A 7559-nucleotide genomic window follows, 5' to 3' on the forward strand; every position below is an offset into this window, starting at 1 on the left:
CTGGGCTCCCAGTCCCCAGGGCTCCCAGTTCCCATTGCTCCCAGTTCCTTTGGCTCCCAGTTCCCGTGGCTCCCAGTTCCCGTGCCTCCCAGTTCCCAGGGCTCCCAGTTCCCGTGGCTCCCAGTTCCCACGTCTCCCAGTTCCTGACCCCTCTTGCAGAGCCCATCTGTTCCAGCTTCTCATCCAGGGCAGTTTCTGGGATGCTTTTACTCATCTCTGTCTCTCTCCTTGCCCCTCTCTGTGCAGCTCTCTGTGAACAGCAAACCCCCGAGCTCTGAGGGGCAGGGGGACAAGAAGGACAATGCCACAGCCCCCCCGGCTCCCCCGTCCTACGAGGAGGCCACAGCGGGAGAAGGGATGAAAGCCAGGGCTTTTCCTGCCCCGCCCGCAGCCCCTCTCCACCCCAGCTGGGCGTACGTGGATCCCAGTAAGTCCTTCCATGGATGGGCTGGGGTGGGCCCCGGGAGAGGGGCAGAGATCCCCCAGGATGGAGAGGAGAGGGGGAGCAGGGATCAGAGGGGGAGCAGGGATGAGAGGGGACCTGGATAAGAGGGGGAGCAGGGATGAGAAGGGGAGCAGGGATAAGAGGGGGACTTGGATAAGAGGAGCAGCAGGGACAAGAGGAGGAGCAGGGATGAGAGGGGGAGCAGGGATGAGAGGGGACCTGGATAAAAGGAGCAGCAAGGACAAGAGGAGGAGCAGGGATGTGGTGCGCAGTTTGGCCTTGGGCAGAGCTGTGAGCCTCTGTCTGCACAGGAGAGTCTCTATCAATGTACAAAAGTCTCCATCTACACATAAAAGTCTCCATCTACACATAAGTCTCCACCTGCAGATAAAAGCCTGTATCTGTGAATAAAAGCCATTCCAGCCATCCCAGAGAACTCACGAGGGAGTAAACACCTTCCCAGTCCCATGTGGGAGAAATCCCCATTCCCAGCTCGCTGCCCTGGGAGATCCCAGCTCCTGGGGCTGGAGGGAAAGTCCTGGAGCAGCTGCAGGGATCCCCCCCACCCCCTCCTGCAGCTCCTGCTCAGCCCTCAGAGCAGCTGAGGTGGCACAATTGGTGTCACAAGTGGTGTCACAGCCCCCAGTGTGGCTGTTGGCAGCTGCTGGCAGAGCCAGGGAGGCTGGGACACGGCTGGAGCCAAAGGCTGGATTGTTCCAGCATCCTCGTGGCCATTCCTGGGCAAACCAGCAGCTTTTCCAGCACCAGAAGCTCCCTGGAACTGCTGCTGAGCTGTAGCAAAGGACAGAGCCCTGGCTGTGCCCAGGGAATGGCTGTAGGCTTGGAAATGGGGCTGGAGCAGGCTGGGGTGGCTGGGAAGTGACCCTGGGGGTGGCCAAGTGCTCACTCAGCCCAGCTCCAGCCAGAGAAAACGCTGCAATTGTGGGATTTAGGGACTCCTGAGCTCTTGCCCTGCTCCATCCTTTGCTGCCTGTTGTGTCCAGCTGCAGGGACGGGGTGCTTGGGGAAAGGGAAGAAGTGAAAACCTCCCCTGGTGTGTCTGTGCCCGCACATTCTGATGGTTTCTCAGCCTTTCCCCTGAGGAACAGGATAAATCCCCCCAGGTGCCTCTGGGCATCATCTGGAATTTTCTGCTCTTGCAATGAATTTGGGTGGGTGAGGCCTAAATGGGGTGAGATGGGGTATTTGGGGTTTAGGGGGTGGGATGGGGTATTTGGGTTTAGGGGGTGGGATGGGGTATTTGGGTTTGGAGTTTAGGGGGTGATATGGGATATTTGGGTTTAGGGGGTGGGATGGAGTATTTGGGGTTTAGGGGTGATATGGGATATTTGGGTTTAGGGGGTGGGATGGGGTGGTTTGGGGCTCCAGGTGGGAAGCCAGACCCACTCTATGGGATGTCTCACACCTGACTGGGAGCACCTGGAGAGAAGGGATGTGGGTTTGGGGCTGTTTCTGTGACCATGAACTCGGGACACACCGTCCTGCTGTGGCCTTGGACGGGGGGACAGATGTGGGGACACCGGGAGGGAGGAGGATGGAACCCTCTGGATGCTGGCAGGGAGGGAGGGAGGGAGGAGGGTAAAACCCTTCAGTTCCTCCAGGCATTGAGGTGCCAGCTGGGCATTCAGGGCCAATTTGGTGTTTAGGGGCCAGTTGGGTGTTTAGGGGCTAATTTGGTGTTTAGGGGCTAATGTGGTGTTTAGGGCCAGTTGGGTGTTTAGGTGCCAGTTTAGTGTTTAGGGGCTAATTTGGTGTTTAGGGGCTAATTTGGTGTTTAGGGGACAATTTGGTATTTAGGAGCCAATTTGGTGTTTAGGGGCTAATTTGGTGTTTAGGGGACAATTTGTTGTTTAGGGCCAGTTGGGTGTTTAGGGGCCAGCTGGAAGTTTAGGGGCCAGTTGGGTGTTTAGGGGCCAATTGGGTGTTTAGGGGCCAGCTGGGTGTTGTTTAGGGGCTGGGATTGCTTTGGTGCAGGAGACCTGGAATTCCCAGGGATTCTCCCTGCCCAGGTACTCTGGGACTGATGAGGGATCCAGGAGAACACGCAGGAGGTTCAGCTCCAGTGGGGCAGGAAGGAAGGACCAAGGGATTTGTTGACAACAGAACAGCAGCAGGGACTTATTTCCTACTGGGGGCACCTAAGTGAGGCTCCTGCATTTTGAATGAGCAGCTTTAACCAGGAAAACAGGAGAAAATCAGGATCAGGACCTTGAGTTTGGCTCTCCTGGTGCCTGCTCTGAGATTGAGAGGGTCTCTGTTCCATCTTCCCGAAGGATTTGGGCACCCCTGAGCTCAGAAGCTTTGGGAGGAGGGGAGGTGTCTGTGGACCAGGCAGGGACAGGAATGTAAAGCAGGAAAATCACACAAAAATCCTTCTGTGGAAACCCAGCAGGGGGGACTTCAGTGACACAGGAGGGAAGCAGAGAGGGCACAGAGTGGTCGTGGAGTCACGGAATGGTTTGGGTGGGATGGGACCTTTGAGTGCATCCAGGGCCACCCCTGCCATGGCAGGGACACCTCCTCCTGCCCCAGGCTGCTCCAAGCCCCATCCAGCCTGGCCTTGGGCACTGCCAGGGATGGGGAAGGGAAAACCAGCAACCGGAGCTTCTGTTCCAGTTTTGGCACAGCAGAGATGACTTGTGCAGGGATTTGAGGGTTCGGGGGAAGGTTTTTCTCACTGGTAGCATTGGAGCTGTTTTCTCCTTTTCCAGGCTCGGTGCTTAACTGTTTCCTGAGTCCCTGCCTGGAAATGGGGCTGAGGGATGGACTCAGGGAGCCGCCAGGAGCTGCTCTCAGAGCAGGGACGTTGTTGACAAAGCCACGATGCAAACACAGCTCAGGAGAGCAGCGAGGGACTCCTCCTGCTCCCCTGGGAATGCTGAGTCACAGCTGCTCCCCTGGGAATGCTGAGTCACAGCTGCTCTGGGGATGCTTTAACATCCAGTGGAAGGAGAGCAAGGGCTGATCCCAGCCCTCCCATTGCTGTGGAAGCTTTGGTGTTTGCTCACACAGGGATCAGCCTGGTATTGGGATGGTTTGTGGGAATGTTCCCCCTCTGTTCCCAGGGATGGTCTTGAGGAGCAGCAGGAGTGGGAAGGGAGCAGAGGAAGTTTTGTATTTGCTGGGAAATGCCCCAGTGAAGGCAGGAATGATGAATCTGACTCCCTGTTCTCAGAAGGCTAATTTATTACTTTATTATACAATATTATATTAAAGAATACTGTATTTTAATATAATATATAATAGAACTATACTAAAGAATAATATATTTAACATTCTTTAATATTAATATTCTTACTATAGTTATATAATATATATATTTAATATAATCTATAATATAACTATACTAAAGAATACAGAAAAGATACTTACTAAATGGTAGAAAGATAATAATGAAAACTCCTGACTCTTTCCAGAGTCCCGACACAGCTTGGCCCTGATTGGCCAAAGAGTCAAAACAGTTCACACCAGAACCCAATGAAACAATCACCTGTGGGTGAACAATCTCCAAACACATTCCACACGAGCACAACACAGGAGAAGCAAATGAAATAAGAATTGTTTTCCTTTGTATCTGAGGCTTCTCAGCTTCCCAGGAGAAAAATCCTGGGCGAAAAAATTCTTTCAGAGGATGTGAATGGCACAGGAAAGGCCCTTTTTAAAATAGAGAGTGGAATTAAAAATTCTTTGTGCTGCCTGGAGAACAGTTCCAGCCTGGGAAGTGTCACCTCAGCCGAGGGAAACAGGGAATCAGAGTGGGCATGGAGGGTTGGGAAGGTCCTGGAGGGGCTGGGTGCTGTCTGATGTTCATGTCCTGGACCCCCGTGGCAGAGAGAAATGATGGATCTGACTCCATGCTCTCACAAGGCTAATTTATTATTTTATTATACTATATTATATTAAAGACTATTAAACTATACTACACGAAAGAATACAGAAAGGATACTTACTAAATGCTAAAAAGAAAATAATGAAAACTCCTGACTCTTTCCAGAGCCCCGACACAGCTTGGCACCAATTGGCCAAAGAGTCAAAACAATTCACATCAGATTCCCAATCAAACAATCACCTGTGGGTAAACAATCTCCAAACACATTCCACATGAGCAAAACACCGGAGAAGCAATTGAGATAAGAATTGTTTTCCTTTTCTCTGAGGCTTCTCAGCTTCCCAGGCAAAAAATCCTGGGCGAAGGGATTTTTTTTTCAGAGAATGTGAAAGCCACAAGGAACGTCTGGGGATTTTGGGCACCAAACGGAGCTGAGATGGCTCCCTGGGCTCAGGTCCCACAGCTGGGGGGATTTGGGATTTGGCCACAAGGAACCTCTGGGGATTTTGGGCACCAAATTGAGCTGTGATGGTTCCCTGGGCTCAGGTCCCACGGCTGGGGGGATTTGGGTGGGAGCTGCTCCTTTGGCCTCCCTGCAGGCACCAGCCCCAGCTACGGCAGCGGGGGGTACCCGGGGGACACGGAGCTGCTCACCACCTTCAGCTGGGATGACCGCAACGTGCGCAGGGTGTTCATCAGGAAGGTGAGGCAGGGACACGTCCCTCGCCCTCGGGGCTGGCACAGCTGGACCCCCGGCCCCTGGAGGGGCTGGCTCTGCTGGATTCTGGGGTCCATGGGTCACCACCTCTCGCTGCAGGTGTACGCCATCCTGATGGTCCAGCTCCTGGTCACCGTTGTCATCGTGGCTTTCTTCACCTTCTGGTGGGTGCTGGGCCCCCTGGGAGCGGGCCCTGGGCAGGTTCCTGGGGGTTGTGTCACACTTGGATTCTTTCTGACTATTCCAAGAGAAAAGCAAAGCTGAGGGAACACTCAGAGCTCCCTCAGTCCTTTTTGCCCCATTCGCACCCACGCTCGGGGTTGGATCTTCCATCCTGGGTGATCCCCAGGGCTGCTGCCCTTGGCAGCAGCTGCTGGCTTTTCCCTGTGGATTCTTTCTGACTATTCCAATAGAAAAGCAAAGCTGAGGGAACACTCAGAGGTGCCTCAGTCCTTTTGCCCCCATTCCCACCCATGCTCTGGTTTGGATCTCCCATCCTGGGTGATCCCCAGAGCTGCTGCCCCTGGCAGTGGCTGCTGGGTTTTCCCTGTGGGAGTTACCAGATCCCAGCTCCAGGGGCTGCCTTCTCTCCCCTGCTCATCCCCCTCTCCAGCTCGGATGACCGAGCGCTCTGGGTGTGTGTGGCTCATGTTGCCTCCAGAATAAATAATGGATCAGTGCCAGCCTGAGGATTTGGGCTCCCTAATCCCCTGTGGGAGCCATTCCCAGCCAGCTCCGGTGTGGAACTGGGGGACCAGCGCTGCCCTTCCCACCTGGCAGCTGGAATTCCTCTCCACAGGCTCAGGCTGCCGAGAGGATTCGCCCAGGGCTGGGTTTTAATCCCCTGCTCGGGCTGTTCCTGGGTTCAGTGAGCAGGGAGCTCTGAGGGACTGGGTTCTCCCTGCTCAGGACCTTTCCTTGTCTTGCAGTGAACCAGTCAAGGGCTACATCCAGACCCACTCTGCCTGGTACTGGGCTTCCTAGTGAGTATCCCTGGCTTTTCCTGTGGCCTTGTGCGCTCCAGACAGCCTGGGTGGGGCTGTGGGGATGTGGGAAGGGTCTCCAACAGTGTCCTGCATGTGAAGCATCACTCCAAAGTGCCCAGGGGCAACTGGGGAAGGTCACGGAATCATGGAATGGGTTGGGTTGGGTTGGGAGGGACCTCAAAGCCTCCAGTGCCTCCGCTGGCTGGGCAGGGACCCCTCCCACCATCCCAGCTGCTCCCAGCCCCCATGTCCAACCTGGCCTTGGGCACCGCCAGGGACCCAGGGGCAGCCCCAGCTGCTCTGGGCACCAATCCAGAGGTGAGCAGGTGGGAAATCTCACCTGACTGAGCAAGAGACACCTGAGAAGAGAACCCCAAACACTTCCCCAAAAATGGCCCCAGAAACCAGGGTGGAAAGAAATACCTGAATATTTCCTGCAGAAAGCCAGAGAAAGCTGGGGAGTTTCCAGGGAAACAGAAACTCCTAGTGAGACCTGGGGGGATGTCCAGGGTACCTTAGAGAGTTCACTTTGGGAAGGTCCCCTGGGAAGCTCCAGAGGCCTCCTTGCAGCACTGCAGAGCCCCATATCTGACACCTGGAAGGATGTTCAGGGACCATGGAGGCCGAATTTTGGGATTTTCCCCTCGGAAGCCAGGTGGTTGTCAGGTTTCCATTACATAACATCCAGTGGGGTGGATTTGGAGGTGTTGGGATGTTCCTGGCCATGTCTGGGTGGGGCTGTTACTCCTGGGGCTCCATCCCAGAGCCCTGTGGCTGGGATTCCGTTCCTTGGTTCCCCCAGCCAGCCCAGAATGGAGCTCCCAGGTGCTGGCACCTCCTGGCTCCGTGCTTTCCAGGCTGCTGGCGGGGTCAGTGCTGCTCATTGAGTGTGAGGTGAACTCAGCTTTAATCAGTTCACACCCAAATCAGCAGATGAGACACAGGCTTATGTAACCTGGGAGAACCCTCCAAACAGCAGCCATGGAGCTCCGGGGCACCAGGAGGGAACCACAGGTGCTCCAGAGGGAGACTGGGCTTGGAGAGGCACTGTCACGTCCCAGGGGACAGGGGGAGGAGCCTCAGCCCTGCTCAGCTCCCCACCTTGGCCTCTGGGGTCACCTCTTCCAGCTCCCTGCCCGGATGGAGTTTATTCCCTCCTGTTTGCCAGGAGGAACACCCCTGGGGCAGCTGGGGGGGTTCTGTCCTGCAGGAAATTCCCCCCTGGTCATTGTCCCCCTGTGCCCAGGTGAGAGCCCACCTGCCGAGCTGCTCCAGCCCTGGGCTCCCGCACAGGGAGGATGAGGAGAGAGCCCAGAGGAGGCCCCGGAGCTGCTGCAGGGCTGGAGCCCCTCTGGGGCCAGGCTGGGAGAGCTGGGGGTGCTCCCCTCACTGCAGGAAGAGCTCAGAGCCCCTTCCTGGCCCGAAGGGGCTCCAGGAGAGCTGGAGAGGGACTGGGGACAAGGGATGGAGGGACAGGACACAGGGAACGGCTTCCAGAGGGCAGAGATGGATGGGAGATTGGGCAGGAATTGTTCCCTGGGAGGGGGGGGGGGGCTGGGG

The 7559-nt window shown here is 55.7% G+C and overlaps 1 protein-coding gene across 1 annotated transcript in view; it reads left to right on the forward strand.

The window, feature by feature from the left end:
- The window catches only part of FAIM2 (Fas apoptotic inhibitory molecule 2), a 22296-nt gene that overhangs the window by 1200 nt on the left and 13537 nt on the right, over window positions 1-7559 (forward strand). Inside the window, exons 2-5 of the mRNA XM_005430242.2 lie at window positions 247-427; window positions 4895-4998; window positions 5113-5177; window positions 5943-5996. Of these exons, the coding sequence (XP_005430299.1) occupies window positions 247-427; window positions 4895-4998; window positions 5113-5177; window positions 5943-5996 (404 nt within the window). The remainder of the gene's footprint in view (window positions 1-246; window positions 428-4894; window positions 4999-5112; window positions 5178-5942; window positions 5997-7559) is intronic.

The sequence above is a fragment of the Geospiza fortis genome, unplaced genomic scaffold (assembly GCF_000277835.1).
Source record: "Geospiza fortis unplaced genomic scaffold, GeoFor_1.0 scaffold635, whole genome shotgun sequence".
Taxonomy (NCBI): domain Eukaryota; kingdom Metazoa; phylum Chordata; class Aves; order Passeriformes; family Thraupidae; genus Geospiza; species Geospiza fortis.